The sequence below is a fragment of the Nicotiana attenuata genome, unplaced genomic scaffold (genome assembly GCF_001879085.1).
Source record: "Nicotiana attenuata strain UT unplaced genomic scaffold, NIATTr2, whole genome shotgun sequence".
In the NCBI taxonomy this organism is placed as follows: domain Eukaryota; kingdom Viridiplantae; phylum Streptophyta; class Magnoliopsida; order Solanales; family Solanaceae; genus Nicotiana; species Nicotiana attenuata.
Window position 1 is genome coordinate 133,642 of NW_017673009.1, and position 17,948 is coordinate 151,589.

The following is a 17,948-nucleotide window of genomic DNA, read 5'->3' on the forward strand; positions in this document are numbered from 1 at the left end:
ACAGGTGGGAAAGGTTGTGCTAGCAGGCTGTGTATAGTTTGTGTGGCAGGAAAGGAATGCAAGACTATTTCAAGCCAAGTCGAGGAACTGTGAGATACTTAGCAAACTAATTGTACAAGAAGTGCATTGTCGAAGCAATAGGAAAATAGAGAAAATACTGAATAGATTAGACTACTATCCAAAGTAATAGTTAGAACTGTAGAAGGATAGTAGAAAGAGTGTATATGCGAGGAAGGGAAGTATAGTAAACTTCATAAGGGTTCTGTCTTGATTGTAAATATTTTTTCCCTCGTATATATAAAAGTTTAGTTACCAATTTTTTTTTATCATATGATGATTTATAGTACGCAAATTTTTAAGTATTATTTTAGAGACTATAATTCTTTTTAGAAAAAAATTCTTAAACTCCAAACTCAATTAAAGAATACACATAAATTGAGAGGAGGAGTAAGTCTTATGCCTTTTAACATTTTCTTTCTCCTTTACATAAAATTGTGGGGTTGAAAATGGGGTGGGATGGGGGGGGGGGGGTTGTGGTATATTTGTAACTAGGGAGTAGTACAAAAGCACTTTTAGCAAAGGTCAAGAAAAAGCAACCCCCAACTCAATCAACATGCATACAGAGTCAGCTCAGTCCCCATTCTGATGATGGCCGCTTTGGCCGTCAAACAACACAAAGTCACAGAATCAAAACAAACAACACTTCCTCCTCTGCTCACCTTCTATGACCCTTTCCCTCTTCTTAAACCCCCTCTTCTCTATTCTCCTTGGTTTCTGTGCTTTCCCATTTTCTCAACTCTCTCTCTCTTTTGCATTCGGTAAAGAAAGAAAAAAGGTAAAGACTTTCTTGTTATTTGTTCCTTTTGCTGTGTAAAAAAAAACCCCATTTTGAAGAAGAGAAAAGGGTGTCTTAAAATCTCGATTTTTTATAAAAATGGGAAGCAAATGGGCTAAAGTGAAGCTGGCTTTGGGCTTGAATCTTTGTACTTATATTCCAAGAACACTTGATAATGATGATTATGATGAAGAGGATAGTTCTTCCTCTGTTTCTGAGCCTGAGAAGAACTCCAGCGCCGCCCTTATCTCGCCGGTGACGGCTGACATCCAACGTGCTCCTCCGGCCACGGTGCCTCATGGGTCGAAGTTGTCCAAGAGCTTTAGTAGGCCTTCTAAGGTATATCTTTGTCTTTAAAGCTTTTTGGTAAGTTTTGGAATTGTAGTATTTGTTGGGTGAGTAATACATGAATTCTTAAAATGGAATTTCTTTTTTTTTGGGTTTTAATCAGTATGCAGATGTGTTTGGTTTGTAAGAAAATTTTGAAATTAATTTGTTTTGGAGCTGAGTAAAGAAGATATCTATCAATCTAGTAGTAGTTTTTATGCTTTTCTTTGAGATTTTTGGCATTCATTTCTTGTTTGTTTCCCCCTCTCAATTTGGTTGGAGTTACTTTTGCTTCTCTATTCTTCTATTTATGTCATGTAATATGTGGCAAGCCCCTATTTTCCTTTGGTGGATTTTGATTACCTGTTGTCTACCTTTTTATGATTGTGATAATTCTTAGTGACCAAGGACTTAATCTTTCATATTGACTAAATTCTTACAGTGAGTAGTTTTAAAAGTCTACCATACTGTTGTTTTGTGTTTGTTATATTGACTGCAAAAATGTTGATGCTTCCCCCTTTAGTTAATTGAAAAAAAAGCATAGCCGTCATTGTATGTACAATTTGAACTCTTTTTTCAGTCTTTTAGCATATTGATTTCTGTTGCCAAATCACTCACATGATAAAGTCTATTCAATTTTTTAACATTACTAACTTGAGAATTTTTTCTTGTGTTTACTTCATAACTTTTCAAGTTGAGAAAAGTGAAGAGATCGACTATTTTGAGCTCTTGCATGTGATTTGTTCGTAAAAGCCCCTTTTGCAAGCGTGTGACTTGTTATACCATCTCATAGATTTTCTTTTTAATAACTCGGAAAGAAAGGTGGTCGTTCAGCAGCTTGCTTGTTAAATATCTGGAAAAAAATGCACATTTTTCCCATTTGGCCATGTTGGTTATCAGTTTCCATCCTTCATTTACAATTTATGATTTCTCGAAGTATAAAATGAACGCGTCCAAGATAAGGCCTGCATTTACTATATGTGTCCTTTTCAGGATCTTTGTTATTTTCTTCCTCTAATAGAGGCATTTTACATATCTTGGACAATTCGAAAGGTGGCTTTTTCTGCAACTTTCTTTGTAGACTCTTCGTCTTAAAGTTTGCATATTTATCCCAACCAAGAAAAGAAGCAGGAAAGATGCCTGCATGAACTGTTTTTTTCCCCCTTATCTCATTGACTCCTGTGTTATTTTACTTCTGGGATTGCCATTCTATTTTCTCTAGATCAAACTGCCTTGAGAGCTTTCTTGGTGTCCGAAGTTGATTCTATTTTGCATCCTGTCTGCTTTACCAATTCAATAACAATTCTTCTCTTGTGTTTCTCTTTAGCGCAGTTTGGGTCATTGACGGGGCCATAGATTTATTTTGTGGCTGCTGAAAGCGGCATAAGGGAACAAAATTTTGATCAATAAGGATGCTAATCATATTCTTAATAAGATCATGGAAGACCATCTTTTCATCTTGTTATTTTAGATGCCTTATGTTGTCATACCACAACTGTTGCTATGTCCTCAAGCTTCTTTAAAACTGAACATATAATCCATTTTTTATTGTGAAATGTGCTTTTAACCCAACTAATGTGATGTACAAATGCGTCCCTTTATTTCTCGAGGAGATTAATAAGTTTAAGCACAAGTTGCAGTTTTTTTAAATTTCTTTTGTGTTGGTAATCTTATATAGAGCACTTTGACCAAATCCCATATATCCAAATGTGAGCCCTTTTAGGATAACTATTTGTCTGGTAAACCAGTAGTGTTCAGTATGGGGCAGTTTATGGTTCTCTGCAGGCTTAATTTCGTTCTTATGACATTGAAAATGTTACTGCCGTTTCTTGTCTTCTAGGATTGTAGGTGTATTACTGTAATTGTTGGGAACTAAAAATATCATATTGTCATGGTTCTCTGCAAGCTTAATTTCGTTCTTATGACATTGAAAATGTTATTGCCGTTTCTTGTCTTCTAGGATTGTGGGTGTATTACTGTAATAGTTGGGAATTAAACATATATCTACTGCCGTCTTTGCCTCATATTGTCATGGTTATTTGCGTTTTAGTATGCGATGCATTTTTTCTGATTGTACCTTTTCCCTCAATTTATCTATCTCATGTCATTAAATTGTTATTACTATTCTATTCTTATCTCACCAGTTAGTAGTTTCAACTTGCAGAGAACGTGCTCTATATGTTTGGCTTCAGTGAAGCGAGGGGATGGTCATGCAATATTTACTGCTGAATGTTCACATTCATTTCACTTCCAGTGTATTGTTTCAAATGTAAAACATGGAAACCAAATTTGCCCAGTTTGCAGGGCAAAATGGAAAGAAATCCCTGTTAATTTTCCCAGCCTGGATACTCCCCTTGGGAAGGCTAGAATCAATCCCGTAGACTGGCCCCAAAATAATGTGTTAACGACAGTAACACATCGTCCACCAGTAAGTCGTCCAACCCCCAATCGGCATATTTCACCATTATTTCAGGCTCCCGAGCCTGCCATCTTTAATGATGATGAACCTGTGGGTCACCAAGTTGATTCTACTGACAAAAGTGCTTCACATGAGAGTTCAATAGACATTTGTGACAACAGAGCTGTAAAGATTGAAACTTTTCCAGAGGTTCCCGCTGTCCCAAGGTCTATACCTACAAATAATTTCTCTGTATTAGTTCATCTCAAAGCTCCTGGTTCAGTTTCGGTTCAAGATTCCTGCAGAAACCAGGCTAGTTTGCCCAAAGAATCCCATATGCCTCGTGCACCTGTTGACCTTGTGACAGTTATTGATGTAAGTGGAAGTATGGCTGGCACCAAACTTGCACTACTAAAACGGGCTATGGGTTTTGTGATACAGAATCTTGGTTCCAGTGATAGATTGGCAGTAATCGCCTTCTCTTCAACAGCTCGCCGCCTCTTCCCGCTTCGTCGGATGTCTGAAACAGGACGGCAGCAAGCACTACAAACTGTAAACTCCTTAGTTGCTAATGGAGGAACCAATATTGCTGAAGGCTTGAGAAAGGGTGCCAAAATAATGGAAGACCGCAGGGAAAAGAACCCAGTTGCTAGTATAATTCTGTTATCTGATGGTCAGGACACATATACAGTCAATAATCATGGTAGTAGTAACCAGCAGCAACCCAATTACAAGTTGCTTCTTCCCTTGTCTATTCACAGCGGAGACAGTTCAGGGTTTAGAATTCCAGTGCATGCTTTTGGGTTTGGTGTGGATCATGATGCTTCATCAATGCATTCGATATCAGAGATTTCAGGAGGGACCTTTTCTTTTATTGAGACAGAAGATATAATACAGGATGCATTTGCTCAATGCATTGGAGGTCTCCTCAGTGTCGTAGTCAAGGATCTGCAGGTAAGCATCGAGTGTCTTCAAACAGGAGTCCAGCTTGGCTCTTTGAAAGCTGGAAGCCATCCAAACCGTTTAATGTCTGATAGACGGATGGGATCAATTGATGTTGGAGATCTATATGCCGATGAAGAAAGGGACTTTCTGGTTTCAATCAATATCCCCGCCGAATCATTGAGCCCAGAAACTTCACTTTTGAAGGTTAAGTGTGTTTATGTGGATCCTTTGACGAAACAAACGGTTACCCTCAGAAGTGAAGAACTTAAAATAAAGAGACCGGAAAAGGTTGTACAAGAGCGTGTTTCGATCGAAGTAGACAGGCAGCAGAACAGACTCCGAGCAGCTGAAGCAATGGCTCAGGCGCGAGCAGCTGCTGAGAAAGGAGACCTGGTTGGTGCAAGTTCCATCCTAGAAAACTGCCGAAAGTTGTTGGCTGAGTCAGTGTCGGCTAAATCTCAAGACCGGCTCTGTATTGCACTTGATGCTGAGCTCAAGGAGATGCAGGAGAGAATGGCAAGCAGACATGTATATGAAGCATCAGGAAGGGCATATATATTGTCCGGACTAAGCTCACACTCATGGCAGAGAGCAACAGCACGAGGTGACTCTACAGATGGATCAAGTCTCATCCAAGCCTATCAAACCCCATCAATGATAGAGATGGTAACTCGCTCTCAGGCTACATTACTTGGTAGCCCATCTGCTCAGAGATTTGTTCGACCGGTATGGTCATTAGCATCCCAGCCGAATCCTAGGTACATAACCAGGGAGGGTTTCTAATCATAAGAGGTTACAAATGTACTTCATTTGTCTTTTAGTATAATTAGTTTTGGGATGGAACTAGAGAAGTTTTTTTATGTCAATATATTCCTGTCTATTCTTGTAAAGGAATAAACTTTGATCAAGGGGAAAATGGTAAGGGTAAAATATAAATTTTAGAAAAGTGGGGGGATGCACTAGTTAGGTTATTGCTTTTTTGTTGCTTTTCTTTAGAATTTTGTAGTTGTGGGTGATGTACATAAGGAAAGATTTGTCTCAAGGAAAAATGGGTACAAGTAATTTTGTGGGATCTACCTTGTGAAATTTCATCTATATATAGGTGAAGGTGATCCTGTACAAAAATTAGTCTTTTTTGCATGGCTTCTTGAATTGATCCTTTTGCTTTTCTCTAACTGTATGTAAATCAGTTGCTTTCAGGTGTCTGGAAAGATTCCTCTTTTATTCAAGATTCCAATTGGCTTAGTTCTAATTGCATGACGACAAGCATCGACAATTCAAAAGCCAGTCAACTAGTCCAAAGGCCTTTTCTTTTGTGGGGGTTTTAGACGGAGGAATTGAACTTTTGAATTTAAATGCACTTTGCAGAATCTTAGCTACAAACATACATTTGCATCTACACCCGCTTTTTGTATCACATTTTAACTTGTGCCCGCTTTGCAAAAAAAATTGCAAGCGTACCCGCTTTTTCGCATAACTTCAGCACACGGGGCTGAAGTAGCAAAGGCAATCACGCAAAACTTCAGCATTCTAGTAGCCGGGCCTGAAGTTCAGCTCTAGAGTTGAAGTTTTTGTTTTGTAACTGGCGAAAGTTTTTGTGTTGTAACTGGGAAACTTCAGCTCTAGAGCTGAAGTTTTTGTGTTGTAATTTTTGTGTTGTAACTGGGAAACTTCAGCTTTAGAGCTGAAGTTTTTGTGTTGTAACTGGGAAACTTCAGCTATAGAGCTGAAGTTTTTGTGTTGTTACTGGAAAACTTCAGCTCTAGATCAGATTTAATCATAACCATCCAATTAGGTAAGATTTCCTCAATCTTTATCTATGTTTTACAAGTAAAATAAAGACTCGAAAACAAAATCAGGTTCCTTTCGCCATCTGGAGTTTGTCTATTTATTTAGTGTTCACATCTGGGTTTAGTTTGCCCCATCCCCCGGATGCAAGGGATTGGTATTTTCATTAAAATCTTTTTTTTTGGGTGAGAATCTGTCTCAGTGAATTTGCTCATACTATCGGTCCAAAGCTCGAATAAAGAAGGCGATCTGTAATATCCAATGTAAAATGACCAACAAAGCAGCAAGCACATCGGTGCCTTTGGAAATTAGGAACAAGTGCATGAAGTTTCTTATCTAAAGCTGAAGAAAGAGAGCATTGTTGAAGTCATCGTTGTAGAAGAAGAAAAAAGAAAATGAAGGAGAAGAAGGAGGAGGAGAAAGGGAGCTGAAATTGTTTAAAAAGTGGGTACAAGTTAAAAGTCTTTAAAAAAATGGGTATAGGTTAAATGGGGGCGACCAAATAGGGCGCCCCGTACAATTTTTACTGAGGCTACATGATTTATAGCAAAAAAGTTTTAAAGGATGAGAGTGAGAAAAAAAAAACTATGTCAAAAAGCTAAGTTAGAAAGGATTAAAGGGGAAAAAAGAAGCAATCTTTAGAATTCATGACAGAGTATGATGGTGAGGGGACTTTGTGCTGTAGTTGTGAGGCTGCATGATTTAGTAGGGGAAAAGTTAAGAAGGATGAAAGGAAAAAAGAAGCATCTTTATAATTCATGACAAAATATGATTCTGTGCTGCAATTATGCACTCTCTTTTTTTCTCATTAACCGGTGGCCCATTCATTATGATTTATACTCCAACTTTCTTTAATCTTTTATAACTCATGACAAAGTATGTTAGCCATGTCGTAAACTTTACCACTTCCAAGAAAACTGTGTCCACCTTCTAGAGCTACGTGCTCTTTCTTTTTCTTTTTTGTAATTATTACACATATGAAATAACTATGAAATATGTTGTTGTCAATTTATTTGCACTTTGAATATATTGTACTACCACAAAATACCATATATAGCGCCACTTTTTGTGGCACTACATCAGCTGTGTCAGATTTTTTTTGTATAACGCCAGAAAATCTGGCGCTATACATTAACGGTGCAGTTACCGTTAATGTATACCTATTTGTATAGTTTGAGTCCAAAAGAACCACATTTTGGTTCCGGACTCGGCATTCTCCTTAGTATCTTTCTATATTTATACTTTATCAAAAGTTGGCAGCTCCCCAAAATTAAAATCTGAAGGTCCAGAACTGATAATATAGACTGTTAGTCACCTCTCATTTTAAACAAGGGTAAAAATTATTTATACTCTAACTTTGCTTTACAAATTAAACTCACACCTTAACTTTGAACTATAGATATTCTGCGTCCATATATCAATTGACTTTTTTAAACACCTATTTTACCCTTATATTATCAATCTTTATCTTTTCTATTTTACTTCTACAAAATCATGATAATTATTTTTTATTTTTAGTCTATGTAACAGATTTACCTATAAAAAAGTAATATACTATTTTTAAGACAAAAAAAGTAAAAAGTATTAATTAAGCATATAATTTAATGGAGTTCTATAATGAAATAATTCAGCAAAATAAAAAAAATTAATTTTTTTATATTAATAGCAATCAAAACTATATATATATATATATATATATATATAGTTTTTAGTAAACGACCTCGGATTGGTGATTTGATGATTTCGGTAGGTTCGTATAGTGTTTCAGACTTGTACGCATGTTTGGTTGGGGTCTCGGGTGACTCGGGGGCGTTTCGGCACATTATGTTAAAAATTAGAAAAAATGTGTTTTAAGTTGAAAATCTTGAGTTTTGATGATCGATTACTGATATTTGATGTAATTTTAATGATTTGAGATAGCGAGACAGTTTGTATAATGTTATGACACTTGTGTGAATGTTCGGATCAGAGACTGAGAGGTTCAGATGAGTTTCAGATGAATTTTGAAAATTTTGAACTGCTGATGAGTGCCGATGAGGACTGCCTGCAAATCTTGCAATTGCGAGGTACCTAGTCGCAAATGCGAGCATCGCTTTAGTGTGTGATGGTTCGCATTTGCGAAGAGGGGCTGGGACTGGGCACTTCGCATTTGCGAAGTTTGAGTCGCTTTTGTGATATGGGGGGTCATCGTATTAGCGACTATGGTGGCACATTTGTGGTAGCGGGCATTATAGAGCAGCTTCACATTTGCGAAATGGAGGGCCTTGGAAAATGCGAAGCAAATGTTGCATTTGTGACAACTGTGTGGCTAGGACACTGATCGCACTTGCGATCAATGGTTTTCTTTTGCGATGGCTGCAATTGCGAATAAGAGTTTGCAATTGCAACATTTGTAGCTGGGTAAAGTTTTGGAATGTCGGGACTTATATTTTACACCATTGTTTTCAACTTTAAACTCCATATAGTCCATTTTTGGACAGCATTTTCTTCCCAAATTCATAGGTAAACAACTTTAACATATTTTCAATCAATTTCAATTACTTTTTTCATGAATTTTATCATCAAATCTATGAATTTCAACGTAGAAATTAGGGGTTTTGGGTAGAATTTATTGATTTGGTGAAAGTGAGATTTAAACCTCGAATTAAGGTCGAATTTTGAAATAAATTATATTTTTGGGCTTGGGGGTGAATGGATAATTGGGATTTGGTCCTAATATCGAATTTTGACTATGTGGGTCCAGGTTGACTTTTTCCATTTTGTTGAAGATTGAACCTTTTGTATCTGTGGGTAGTTTATAAGGCTTGACTTGAATTTTCTGAACTATATTTGACTAGATTCGATTGGTTTGGAGGCTTGTTCTAAAGGAAAAAAGTGGTTGATTGTTGATTGTGTTCCAAGAAGATGTAAGTGTCTTGGTTAACCTTGATTGAGGAAAATAAGGTAGAATCGAGTCTATTTCCTATGTGAACTATGTGTTGGGGCCGGCGTATATGCATGGTTATGAGTGTATATGGTCCATGGGATAAGCTTGCGGGTGGAATTTATCTTACTTGTACCATATTAATTCGTATACTACATCGTCCATGCTTTAAATGGATTGTTAATTCTTTGATTACTCCCTTTTATGATATTTCTTGTGTTGAGATTGTTGTGATATTGATAGTTGAGATCATGGATTGTTGATTGGTTGTTGACACTAAATATTGAAAGATTCTCATACAATGAGTTGTGTTCTAACACTATTGTTGAAGTTAAATTTGCTTCCCAGCTTACTTGGTATTGTGTTGTTGTGATTGTATGGTGGGAAGAGTGAAAAGCACGAAGGGTGTTGCCGTGCCTTATTTGCATATTGATATCATTGCTTGAGGAAAAGTGAGGATAAAACACGAATGGTGTCACGACCCAATTCTCACTGTAGACCATGATGGTGCCCAACATCACCGCTTGGCAAGCCAACGGTGAACTATCCATGTAATTGTTCATTGGAAAATTTTAAAAGTAATTGATTTTATTTAATAAGAGAACTATTAGCATGAAATTATAGTAAAGTAAAACATAAAATACCAAAAGAGTAATATAGTGAATTTGATACTCAAAACCATAAATGTTCACTAGAATATTCCAAAAACCGATTTCACAAGTGCATGAGCAAACCAGTAGAATATATAAAACCTCCTATACTATTGTCTGGAGTAAGATAGACAGAAAATAAATACTTAAAAAGAGACTTCGGGCGTTGCAGAACGGGCATAGAGAGCAGCTCACTACTAAACCTTGGGGTAATGGGGGTACGCGCCTGAATGGCCGCAGATGCACCCGTCTTAGATCCTATACGATTAGTGCAGAAGTGTAGCATGAGTACATAAACAACATGTACCCAGTAAGTATCTAGTCTAACCTCGAAGAAGTAGTGACGTGGGGTCGACATCGACACTTACTAAGGGCCAATAAATAAAGTACAGAAATTCTAAAACTAGGGCGTGGGAAATACATCAATAACAAATTAACGCAAATTAATGAAAATATTAAAAAAGTGATTCTTTAACTAGATGTCAACTAGGATCTCAAACTATCACATACTAACTCCAACAAATAAGAGCCATCAAGTAAATTATAATTTCTTAAGTCATGGAAGAAATATCAAGTATAGTTGGACTCTGAATAATATCATGCACGTTTTATGCGGAGGTCGTACGACCCGATCCAGAATAATATGTATACTGAAAAGGGTCAATCGACGCGAACCATAGATGCATTTATTATACTGCCGAGGCATTCGGCCCAATCCACAAGAAGGGAAAATACTCTACGAACTCCGATTAACGGCTACTACATAAGAATAATACTTCAAGAAGGTATAGTTTCCACCAACAGTCTAGTAACCCACCAAAACCTTAAAGTAGTAAAACTCGGTCTTTACAATCCTTTATCCAATCTTAAAATATAATTTATGGAGTCAAACTACCAAGTTGAGTACAATAAATAAGAGTAATACATGGAAGAGTCCTAAAACTACCCAGACTTAGGCATGATTTTTAGCTATATGTGGACTCTCACCACATCATACGCACGTAGCCCCACAATTATTAGCAAAAGAATCATTTATAGCACCTACGGAGAGAATTACCTCTTACAAGGTTAGGCAAGAGGCTTACCTCATTCCCAAGTTCACTTTCTGGTCCACAAATCACTCTAAAGCTTCATTCGGTGCCGAACAATCCGAAACTAGCCAAATATTGTATAAATCAATCAACATACACTCAAAAGTTCAAAATTTATCTATCAGAGTAATTACCTAACCCAAATTGGAAGATTCCTTAAATCCACCCTGGGCCTCGTTCCCGGATTCCGAAAATTATCGAAGATAAATGTTACTCATAACCTTACAAACCCGAATATATAATTTCTACTAAATTCCATAATCATTTTCGTGGTCTAATCTCATTTTTATCAAAACCTAGATTTTCCAACTAAACTTATAATTTCTACAATTGATATGTTAAAATTTACCCAAAATTCATGAATTAAACTCACATTAAGTAGTAATTACTTACCTTACGATGATAGGTGAAAAATCACTCTCTAAGATCTCGACAATCGACCACCCAAAGTAAAAATGAGAGAAAAAGAGCCTTAGTCTCATATAAATGCACCCCTTCTGCCCCAGCGGTTTTTGCACCCATGGCAAAATAGTTGCACGTGCGACTCCGCACCTGACAGAAAAATCATCGCAGGTGCGGTCCTTGGCAGGCCAGCTCCCCTCGCTTCTGCGGACCAAAGCTCGCTTCTGCGGAAAAGTGGATCGCACCTGCAATCCCACACCAGCCCCTAAGCTTCCGCTTCTGCGGAATAAACATGTTACATCCCATATTTTTGTACGTAAACGTACGCCATAAGTAAATTGATGAAAGCTCGAAAATGAGATATTACCCGCATTTTCGTATGTTAAAGTTTCATCGTAAGTTAATCAACGTAAGCTCGGGAATGAGATTATTTTGAGGTTATAAGTATTATGCTAATTCAAACAAGTGATAAATAAATTCGTGAAGGTGAGAGGGTAAGCGAATCAAAGAAAATGTGTTTCGTCGAAGTTTGATATTTTGGGATAAAATACGGTCCGAGCTATAATACCCGATATTTATGGACTAATGTCATACAAGGTACCACATGACCATGATAGTGAGGTGTATAAAGTGTGTTAAAAGTGAATAGTATTTTAAGTAATTTGAGATAATTTTTAATTATGTGGGTAATTGGTTAATTATTGAATTAGTGGAGGATTAACAAGTGTATTCGAAAAAGGAGTGAATTTTTGGATAAAGTGTAACCTCCCCCCCCCCCCCCACAACGTGGCAGCCCAAAGAGGCATTGATGATGAGTCTTAACTCACAAAATAAGGTGGCATGCTAGGGGCTTTAGGCTAAAGCTTAGTCATCATCTAGTGGGGCCCACACCCACCAAGGTTTAAAATATTACCTNTATATATAACGCCAGAAAACCGTTAATGTATAGCGCCAGGTTTTCTGGCGTTATATATAGTATGGTAACTTTTTTTTTTTACACCTATTTGTGTAGTTTGAGACCAAAAGAACCACATTTTGGTTCCGGACTCTCTGAAATCCCTCACTTGTCAGGCTTTGCTGAAATTGGACACTGGGTTTCAGGACTAAGAGAACACAGAATACTTCCATAAATATTCACATTAATGGCACAGCTGACTTTCCTCTGGATAGGTTGTTTCAGGAAATTTAAAATCCCAAAATTGGCTACGAGTCACTTACATTCAGCCTGCTTAGAGGTGCATATACAACTAAAAGCATACACAATGCAACAACCGATCAAAAAAATTTCACCAGTTAACTCAAGGAAAGGAAGAGCTGCACTGCTGGTATATTATTGAAAAAGAGAATCCCTACACGCTGCAAAATTATAGCACAAAAGAATCTCAGTAACCTTTTCGTTGTTTTATATGCTTTCCTTGGGCTTCGGGATTTTTTTATATTCATAATCATTAATATCCACCTTCTCCTGCAAAGCCTGCAAAGGACAATAGGCATCGAGGTAAGCTTAAGAAAGGAATTCAACACATGCACACTTGACGAGAATATTTGTACCTTTAGTTCTTCCTCCAAGTTAATTTTTTTGGGGTTATATGCATTGACAGGTCCAGCCCTGGAAAGAGCTTTTCTTGTTTCGATGATTTCCCACTCTTGATCGTCCTTTACTTTAGCAATATCCTTGCTGAACTACAAAAGTTTGCACCGCTTAGTCTTAAACCAGGGCAGAAAGAAGGGGACAACATCTTAAAATACATTCATGAGGCCCTGCATATGGCATGAGAATAGGGAGAACACCAAAAGCTGAGAATTTTGCCTATCTGTAAACTGAAGGGTGGGCATGAACCACAGAATTACATCCCGTGAGGGGTAAGAGATGGCTTATTTACCGTCTGGCCCTCATATTGCCCCGTAGACTTGGGCGGACTGAAATAGCCCATTAAAATTAAGGGCTGCGCTGAGCTAAAGAAATTTAATCTAGCGTGATGCTGTTAGTTAGAAGCACTAATGAACTATAGTAAGTTATTACTGCATTAGCAATACACATACATACCATCATCACCATAATAATCCAGAAGACAAAAGCACAATAACATCAGAGTGTGAAAAGATAAAAGTAAAATGATCCAAAACAAGAAGATATACATGGAATTTAGGTCAAAAAAGTAAGTGAATTTTCCAACTTGAATTATTGTCAAACTTTTTCTGCACCATCAATATACTTTTGCCTTTTGACTTATTACATTTGCTTTGGCATTTGTCATACTTCAATGATGATTCTCCTCCAAATATTAGTTTTTTAAATAAGGTAATGAATTTCATAGAAGACAAGGCGCAAAAATTACAATGCAAGATAAAAATATAAAGATGTTAGCTCTATTACAAAAGGTCAAATCTAAAGTTAAGGAGCTAACGAAGTCCAAAAAAGTTTCCAGGGAATTAACAGGGTAAAAGCTAACTTCAACCATATTCAGTTAACTTTTACAGTGTTAACTATACAGGATAAATGTATGTTAGTTAGTGTTGTTCCCTGTTGATAGCAATATTAATTATAAATCTAATGGACTATAAATAATTCATATTCCAATGCTATTACGAAATATAAGGGTCTGGGATACTTGAGGTTTCTTGGACAAGCTATGGAGTATGTTTATATTCCTGCAAATTTAACTGTCTGTTTGCATGTTTGATTGTCTAGAATGGCCAGTTTAGTCCTTTGAATATTGGAGTCACAAAATTGAGGAAAGATTCAGTAGTCCCTCTAAAGGATGCTACCATTAGCCCCATTATACATGGCTCCGTCCTCTGAATTTGTAGTATTGACGAAATAACAGTCAGAATGGCTGGAAGAGTGAAAACTTATTACCATTACATGAGATGATAATGAAAAGAGTTCTCCATGCCTTTTAATTCTCTTTATTGCTTGATATTTTTTCTCTTTCCCGCAAAGATCATGCCATTATATGAGATAAAGTCAACATGAATGATAGAGAAAATAAAAGAGAGAAAAAGTTAGAGTAGACATTGTTGTGCTTATCATCAGCTGCAATAGCTTCTTTCTTCCACTCATTATGACTCTTAATGCTTTGATATATGTAAAATCCTACCAAGCACAATAAGATCTACCAATGAACCACTACGAATCATCAATACACTGCCCTTAATTATTTCATTAATAGGCAGCACCGATCAAAAGGCAAAACAAGCACAACTTGCAAATTGACCAGGTGGAAGGTGATTTGAATAGGCGAGATATCATAAGCTAGTAGCTACACATGATATAGTTTAACTGCTTAACTCTGTTAGCAATACTAAGATAAGTCATCTTACACATTTTGAAGGTTAGTACTTCTCATAATAATATGCAACTAAATTTTTTTATTTATTTTTATAACCATAGTATCCTAGCCAGCTCGCGTGTACCTCGACTAAATTCACGGGATACCTGTTAACTGCCACCAGCACAGGTACCGAGTAACTCTATCCACCAGGGCTTGGACAAATGGAAAGAAATCACCGAGTGATTTTGCCTCCACTTGGATTTGAACCTGAGACCATATGGTTCTCAACCCACTTCATTGACCACTAGGCCGCTCACATGGGTGCAGCAACTAATCTTATCGATAAAAATCCACAGCGCAAGAACACAAAAAGACCAAAACAAAAAATCACCATGGATGCCATTCCACTCATCAATCATTCAAGATAAACCTTTTTTTTCGGGGAAAGATCTCGTTACACATGCTAGAGTATCATTGACCCTAAACCTTTAGGGGTCGTTTGGTAGGATGTACAAGAATAGTGTTATAGAGTGTATTGGTAATGCAAGAATTAGCAATGCATGGGTTAGTAATGCAAGCATTAGTTATGCAGAGATTATTTCTTATCCATTGTTTGGTGTGGTGTATTAAAAATTAAAATGCGTTGAATAATTTTTAAGAAAATTAGTTCTTTAAAAAGATGCCCTCCATATTCTTTAGCTTTAAAGGACTTCAAGGACAATTTTGTCTTAACCATGCTAATGCATGCATTAATAGCCTTGGTATTGCTAATACCATGGTTTGCTATGTATTAATTATACATAGGATAATGCCAAATATGTTGTATAAATAATACTTATATTAGTAATACATAGGTTGGAAAAAGTGTACCAAACAATAAATTAGTAATACCAAAAGCTAATGCATGCATTATTTTCTGTAATACATCCTACCAAACGACACCTTAGAGGTTTCACAATCCCATGTCCCCTAGGGACTTGAAGCTACATATGAGTCTGCAGTATCTAAGACCCATATCGATTAACATGTAAAGGTCCTCTCCATCTAACTTCCTCAACCTATGGACTCGGATGTCTAAGAATTACCCAAAAAATAAATAAAAATTACTACATTGTAGCTACTGCCAAGGAAGCAGCAACTAGGAAAGCTTTGAGAACTCAGACGAAAAAAGGCATCAAAAGGAAAAGCAAAGAACTGCGACTTAGATATACAATACAAGTAAATCAAAACAAAGCAAAGAAAATAGAATCCAAGTCCAAACTTGCAATTGCAGATAGTCATAAAAGGACTAGTTGGAATACTTTTTAAAACATGAAAATATGACCCTACAAAGAGCCTCCACTGTAGCAGAAAGGTAGACAAGGAAAACAAGGACAAATTACATAAAACAGACAAACCCCCTTAACCAACATGTTTTCTGAGCTAAGCTCAAACACTTGCCAGGATTGTTGGTAATGACTCTTACATACCCTATGGGAAGGCAAACTATTTTTAGTTGTAGGATTTCATAACTGTGCCAACAGAAAGGCATGACATGCAAAAACTTAGAATAGGTTATGTCAGTTTGTAAGAGTTACATGAACTTCAATTGAGTAGTTTGACATTAAGTATAACTAACCTGCCTTGCAGAAGTTGGCTAAGACCAATAGATCCAAGCACCGTTAGTGAGATCATAGGAAGTCCATATCTCATAAATGGCGATTTCCTTCCCAATCTTTTGTATGATGAAGTTGGGTTCTGAACCTTGGAAGCAGAGGACGCTGCACGCTCATTAACTTTATTAAGCTGACTCGTCATGGTCTGAGCAGTTGTCATTGGTATACGTCAGGAGGTCCCCTCCTTCACAATCTCCAACTAGGCAAGAAGTTTATAATAATCAATCAAATATTTCCGCTATTTCCTAATCAAAACATGAACTTTCTCTGTTCACAAATTAAAGGGTTTTTTTTCTCCTCACAATTGAGAATTAACAAACACATAATTTAGCACAGCTCAGCAATCAAACTCCATAGGAATTTATTTGCAAAAGAATGTAATGCCACCCACAATACATTTTTGGCATCATCTTCCACAGTAACCATTGAAGAACCAACACTATACCCAATTCAGAATTTGTCCATGAGCTTCTATACTACTTTGGTCCTACCTATTTAATGGGTTCAAGGCGCACTTCGGAGAAAATAGTTACAGGGGCTTAAAGCTAAAGCAAATATAATGAATAATTTCTAGAAACCTATTGAATTCAATTTCAGAAATAGAAGTCCTTTCTTTACAACAGGCACCAGCAAATGATTCAATTTAGCACTACTCAATTGAGATGACCAACACCGAAAAGCCGTAAGAGAAACTAAAGCATATGGAGAAGGCAGAAACAAACAAATCAAAGAACAGAAACTAAAGCAGAAAAACGAGTAAATATAAACGGCGAGATACCATACCAAATAAAAGGGTCAGAGGGTATAATCGAGAATCCGAGATCGAAGACAATCAAACAAGGTAGTGCAGGCAGGCGGCGCACGGCCGAAAGGGAGGTTGATTTGCCGTTGGCGGTGGAGGATTATTTTTGACAGATTCTGGGAAAGAAAAGCAGGATCTTTCGTCACAAATGAAATACCTCTCAAAACTTAAATTCCTATTTTCTTTCTCAATTTTCTTTTGGGCTGAAAAATAGCTAAATGAGTGAGTTAAGATACATGAGCCTTTTTTAATATTTTAAAATTAGTGTATTTGTTCGCGGTTATTAAAAAAAAATAGTAATGTTATAACTTCTATGAGCAAATGAGGTTTACTAATCGTCCATGTTTACATGATTTTACCATATTTTCTCTCTTTTCATGATTATCTTAAAAGTTATTCGAAATTTTTAAATCTTCTTATGATATTTTTTTTTTAGATCTTATATATATAATTAACGGGATCAATTCAATGTATCTCTCTCTTATTTGAGTACTTACCCGGGCGGATACTAACCTTCTTGATAAATATAGATAATCATTGGATATTAATTAAGAAACAAAACATGAAAAAGATTAACTATTTCTCAAATTTTCTAGTTATAATTCTATTTTCTTTTTTGGTACCATTCTCAACGGTGTCATTGTATCCTAAAAATAATCAGGAAGCAAAATAATAACTCATATTTACGGCAAAACAATCAAAGATTGAGGCTATGAATGATTCTTTGGATATGACTTGACTCTTGTATTACTACTTGAACTCTTATTTGGTGTGTTGATATCTTTCAAAAAATATTTCTATTTTAAAATTTCAGTTTCTAAAACTTTATTTTTCATAATAATTATTTTTATAATAAT

General features: G+C 36.5%; 2 protein-coding genes across 2 annotated transcripts; one reads left to right on the top strand and one right to left on the bottom strand.

Moving 5' to 3' along the window:
* The first annotated feature begins 575 nt into the window (after positions 1-575).
* On the top strand, positions 576-5,734 carry LOC109215177. Its single transcript, XM_019379192.1, has 2 exons — positions 576-1,174; positions 3,327-5,734. Exons 1-2 carry the CDS (start codon positions 935-937, stop codon positions 5,286-5,288), a joined length of 2,202 nt encoding a protein of 733 aa, XP_019234737.1. The 5' UTR covers positions 576-934; the 3' UTR covers positions 5,289-5,734.
* Positions 5,735-12,456: 6,722 nt separating this feature from the next.
* LOC109215178 (cytochrome c oxidase assembly protein COX16, mitochondrial-like) lies at positions 12,457-17,275 on the bottom strand. Its single transcript, XM_019379193.1, has 4 exons — positions 17,073-17,275; positions 16,253-16,488; positions 12,911-13,037; positions 12,457-12,833 (listed from the first exon to the last, which is right to left on the bottom strand). Exons 2-4 carry the CDS (start codon positions 16,447-16,449, stop codon positions 12,762-12,764), a joined length of 396 nt encoding a protein of 131 aa, XP_019234738.1. The 5' UTR covers positions 16,450-16,488; positions 17,073-17,275; the 3' UTR covers positions 12,457-12,761.
* Between the last annotated feature and the right edge of the window lie 673 nt (positions 17,276-17,948).